Source organism: Otolemur garnettii, unplaced genomic scaffold (assembly GCF_000181295.1).
Source record: "Otolemur garnettii isolate 467f Iridium unplaced genomic scaffold, OtoGar3 scaffold00142, whole genome shotgun sequence".
Classification (NCBI taxonomy): Eukaryota; Metazoa; Chordata; class Mammalia; order Primates; family Galagidae; genus Otolemur; species Otolemur garnettii.
The window spans coordinates 2,067,618-2,073,048 of NW_003852537.1; the positions used below are offsets into that span (position 1 = coordinate 2,067,618).

Genomic DNA, 5,431 nt, shown 5'->3' on the forward strand with positions numbered 1-5,431 from the left:
AAAAAAAAAAAGAAGAATTGTGTTTATTTATTAACCATGAAATGTTGAGACTCTACTATGTACTAGGGACACAATAGTGACCAAAATAACATGTTATTTCTCTCCCACCCATGCCAGGACTTCTCAGTCTGATAAGATACAGGCATTAATCAAAAATTATGCCAGTAAACACAAAACTATAATTCTTGTGGTTGCCACAAAGGATGCCCCATATGCCTGTGAGGACTGTAACTATATCTCCTTCTTGGAAAATTGGGATAGGAGAGCCTCACACCTTCACTATTTAGAAAAGATAGACTCTCAGCTCTACAGCAGTTATCCCAACTTTCTTCCTTGATCTTCTTGATCTTGACTCTAGAAACCGTCTTTTTTTTTAATTGCAAAATGTAACTTTTGTTTGTCCAACAACACCAATTCTGTTTTCAGGCAAGAGGTTTAGCCTTTCTGTCCTCCCTTTTCAGGTGAGAATCTTCCTACTTATTCATGTTTGTTTATCCTAACAATTCAAATCAAACTACTTCCAAGTTATCTATGGTTTTTTTTTTAAAATAGGATCAAGATGTCTCAAGAGTTTTGTACTTTAAACTATTTCAGTTTACCATTTTTCCTTTGCATGGCTGGTATTATATATTCCTAGGCAGGCATGTGAATACTATGGTGTGATTTGGTAGGCGTGATAGTGTGTTTACATTTTCCATAGTTCTCCAATCTTCCATGTGGAGACAAGTTTTTGTGGCGCTCCCTCGATTAACCTAGTGCTGGACTGGGAAGGGTTTTCCTACCTCCAGTTTGGTCTAATGTCCTTTCACTCCTTGGAGTTTTCCCTGTGTCTAAATGGGATCATACCGATTTCAGAGAATGCAGAGAGATCTTAGTTATATGTATATTACACACATGCATGTATGCATTCATTATCTGGTCTATGAAATTCAAGCTATGCTGACCTTCCCTTTGTTTGGTCCTGAAGCCATTCCTGCAGCCCCTGTCTCACCTGTATAGTTAGCTCTTTCTTTCCTTACCACTTCCAGAACAAACTTTAATTGTATCCTTTACCTTGTCTAAGGCTTAGTTGGAACGTTAGCTTGTATTTTAATCACTTCTGTCTAGACAATTGTGGGTCCTTGGTTTTTTCAAAGATTTTTCTAAAATCTCAACTCCAGAACTTGGGGTGAATAAAAGCTAAGCAGTGTTGTTTTTCAGGTAAAGAGACTTTATAAGATTCAGAGTCTTATCCCTCCTGGCAGTTCCTTTTTATTCTTTTGAGTGCAATGCATGACTGTTTTGGCCTGATTGGTTTTTGTGTATTCTCACAATTTTCTTGGGCAAATTATTTACATTTGAGCTTATTCTTCCCTATTCTGTATCACTTCTGTGTCTTTTCTGTTTGAAAGAGTAAAATTCTAGAATAAAATTTGGAGCTACTGTCTTAATGGGATTTATCTGTTTGAAAGGAGTTTGGAGTAGAAAGAATAAAAGGTTATTTGTAGAATTGCCACAAGTATTTGTATAAGGGTTCCCCTTCTACCTGGGCTTATCACAACCTGACCTAGCAATTGATTCATACAATTTCTATTTAAAGTACTTTTTTGTTGGACTATTTTTGATTTTGCAGTTTTTTAAAATAATAAAATGATTTCAAACAGTAAAGGAATTCATAAAATAATATAACTCATACTTATGAACCCCATCCAGATTTTAAAACTCTCAGAGTTAATATTTTTAAAGTTTAAACTGTAAAGTTATTAAAGTGATGTGATTCTGGTAAAAAATAAAATAAAAATTCAACAGAAAATTATGAAGAGCAAAAGTCATTTGAGGGTGGGGCGTCATGTCACTATGTTCCCCCCAAAGTCATTCTTTTACATAATCACTCTTCTACCTCCCTAGACTTTGAGATATTTTTTGTTTGAAACATTTAAAATTTAAAAACTAAAATTTGTCTATTCAATTTTTTTTTTTTTGAGACAGAGTCTCTGTCACCCTGGGTAGAGTACTATGGCATCATAACTCACGGCAACCTCATATTCTTAGGCTCAAGTGATCCTCTTACCTCAGCCTCCTGAGTAGCTGGGACTACAGGCACCTGCCACTTCACCGGGCTAGTATTTTTATTTTTAGTAGAAAAAAATGGGGTCTTGCTTTTGCTCAGGCTGGTCTTGAACTCCTAAGCTCAAGGAATACACCCACCTCAGCCTCCCAAAGTGCTAGTATTATAGGTGTGAGCCACTGCACCTGGCTAAAAATTTAAATTAAAAAATTAGAAATTAGCAAAAAAAAAAACAAAACTGAAAATGACCCAGAATCCCAATACTCAAGTTAACTATTGTTAAAGTGGGGGTGGTGCTACTTTTTAATTATACTTTTATCAGTTAATACCACATTATTAATATCATCACCTGAGATTTTGATCATAGCAACAAAGATCAATTCTGATCTTTGAGAAGTGTAAGAGAAAACCTTAGGTGAGGTGCAAGAAAGGTGACAAGTAGACCGCTAAGAACACTGCACTTCTACAGTCATACCAATCCCAGTTAGCCACTGTTATTTCTCAGATGATTTGTCCTTGGCGTTTTGGTCATTTTTTGGTGAGGATTAGTAATTGGGTATTCATGAGTTGCCTCTGGTTGCTCTCCTGGACACTGTGAGGTTCATTAGGTTTGCTTTCCCTGCCTATACAGTGCATCTTCTCAGAGCCACGTACTCTGACTAATTGCTCATCTTACATTATACTATTTTGACCTTCTAAGACATAATGAATCAATCCTTCTGTTAAGATCTAAAACTAGAAATTTTAGCACATACGAAATGGATTTTTTTATTGTTGTTCCTAGAGAGTGGCTTTATTTATTGTGCCATGAGATGTTGAATCCATATTATGGACTCTTCCAGTATTCCACGGACAATATTTACATGTTGCAAATCAACCCAGATTCTTCAATCAACCCTGTAAGTATGAATAAATAAGGAGGTAGGGGATTTAGATGGAGAATTTTTAAGATGGATTTTCAGTTTCAGTCCCAAATCTTGATTTATTCATTGTAGACTTAAAGATAATGGTAAGTAAAACATCTAAGGGTAGAGTGAGAACAGAATGAAGATGGCAGATTTCCATCCTGCATTCTTAAGTGTCAGGATCAGATCACTGGGTATGTTGTTTTGAAGGAGGATAGGGTGAGATTGAACTGCTCACTCAGAACAGTTCATTGCTATTTAAGGGAACGTCAGTATGATGGCTGCATTTGTTAAGATTGTCATTCTGAGAAGTGGGTTACAGAGTCCTTCCTCCTCCCAGTCAGAATTGAAATACAGTAGAACCTCCGTAAGTTGACCACTGAAGGGATTATAGCAAACTGGTCAACATAAGAACATGGTCAACACAAGGAACTAGGACTACTGTACTAACACGTATGTGTGGTGCATGTCCAGTCTGTGAAAATCAGGTTAACTTAAGGAGGTGGTCAACTATGGAGGTTCTACACATGATGACACCCCTTAGCATGCTTGTTTTAGAGCTGAGAAAATAAGTGCAGTGTTTGCTTGCTAGGCCTCAGGGTGGGCAGCCAGTCACCAGAGGACTCCCCTGTGGGGCCATGTACATCGTCAGTGCTGTGCACAAGGCCACCAAGGTGAAGTCGGGGGACATTCAAATGTGAAAGAACATGTTACCAATATGGAAGGGAAGTTTTGACTAATTTTCTGAGATGATTATAATTCAAACCTGAAAGTAGAAACGTGCAGTTTCTTAGTTAAAATCTAGAATGGCTCTTTTACTTGGCTTATTTTCCGGTGTTCCTTGTTCCCTTACCCCCAGGCCTTAGGATTTCTTCTCTTTCTTGTGGGATGTAGATTGGGAGGGAGGAGGAGGGGATTGCCCTTTTCTTTTGGGCATAAAGAGGAGGAAAAAGAGGACAGCTTCCTGGGTGTGCAACCTGCATATGGCACAAGGCCCTTGCCACTGTGAAGGTCCCATGCTTGGTTTGATTTTTTGCCATCACTGAATTAAAATTTATCAATCATTTTTGAATAAGAGGCTTCACATTTGGTGGCGCCCGTTGCTCAGTGGGTAGGGCGCTGCCCATATACACTTAGGCTGGCTGGCTCAAACCCAGCCCAGGCCAGCTAAACAACAATGACAACTGCAACAAAAAAACAGCCAGGCATCGTGGCAGGTGCCTATAGTCCCAGCTACTTGGGAGGCTAAGGCAAGAGAATCACTTAAGCCCAAGAGTTGAAGGTTGCTGTGAGCTGTGACACCTTGGCACTCTACCGAAGGCAACATAGTGAGACTCTGTCTCAGAAAAAAAAAGAGGCTCCACATTTTCATTTTGCAGTGGGCCCAGCAAATTTTACAACAGTTCTGAGGACAAGGTGCTGGACCTAAGTGCATATAAACTGTTGTCCAGCAAAAGTGTACAAAATATATGCCATAAATTTTGCCTGTCTAAGCAGCTTCTTTCATCTGGTGGTAAGAAGAGCCCATAAGAAACACAGTCAGTCTTTGGTTGCCTCTGGGATAGACAGCTCTCTCAGGAAGTTTAGAGAAAGCATAAGATCTCCGCATTGGCTGGGCTTTTCCTAACAAATTCGTGTTCTCTGGTGCCTCCTGCAGGACCACTTGTCTTATTTCCACTTTGTGGGTCGGATCATGGGGCTGGCTGTGTTCCATGGACACTACATCAATGGGGGCTTCACAGTGCCCTTCTATAAGCAGCTGCTGGGGAAGCCTATCCAGCTCTCAGATTTGGAATCGGTGGATCCAGAGCTGCATAAGAGCTTAGTGTGGATTCTGTAAGTACTCAGACTTGGTGCTCCCTGCTGTGTTTATTGTATGCACCCATGTGCATGTATGTCTATTTGGGGGATGGGTAAGAAGTAAAGAGACCATTATAAACAGAAACAAAAAAGCAGATTTAACAATAATTACTTAATTGACTTATTTTTCTCATGATGGATGTTTGGCCAGTTTCTATAGTTGTTTCCTTGAATTATTGAGGTAAGATCATAAATGTTAACAAGCTGATCCCTAGGCCTTGGAACACTATAGAATGTCTCCAGTTAATCTATAGAGGAGCCAAGAAAGTCTCAGAATTAGTATTTAGTTACATTTATCCTAGAATTATCCTAAATAAAGCTCTTTTAAGAACATTAGGCACAGTGACAAGATGTATCCTTGGTGTCTCAGATCCTTGTGAAAGAGATGGTCTCTCGGCTCAGCACCTGTGGCTCAAGTGGCTAAAGCGCCAGCCACATATACCTAAGGTGGCGGGTTCGAATCCAGCCCGGGCCCGCCAAACAACGACGGCTGCAACCGAAAAAAAATAGCCAGGCGTTGTGGCAGGCGCCTGTGGTCCCAGCAACTTGGGAGGCAGAGGCAGGAGACTCGCTTGAGCCCAGGAGATGGAGGTTGCTGTGAGCTATGCCATGGCACTCT

General features: G+C 39.9%; 1 protein-coding gene across 6 annotated transcripts in view; it reads left to right on the top strand.

Moving 5' to 3' along the window:
• Positions 1-5,431, top strand: part of SMURF1 (SMAD specific E3 ubiquitin protein ligase 1) — a 115,811-nt gene that overhangs the window by 101,836 nt on the left and 8,544 nt on the right. For all 6 annotated transcript variants that reach the window (XM_023518587.1, XM_003798888.3, XM_003798887.3 and 3 more), the window contains 2 exons: positions 2,832-2,946; positions 4,610-4,788. In XM_023518587.1, the coding sequence (XP_023374355.1) occupies positions 2,832-2,946; positions 4,610-4,788 (294 nt within the window). The remainder of the gene's footprint in view (positions 1-2,831; positions 2,947-4,609; positions 4,789-5,431) is intronic.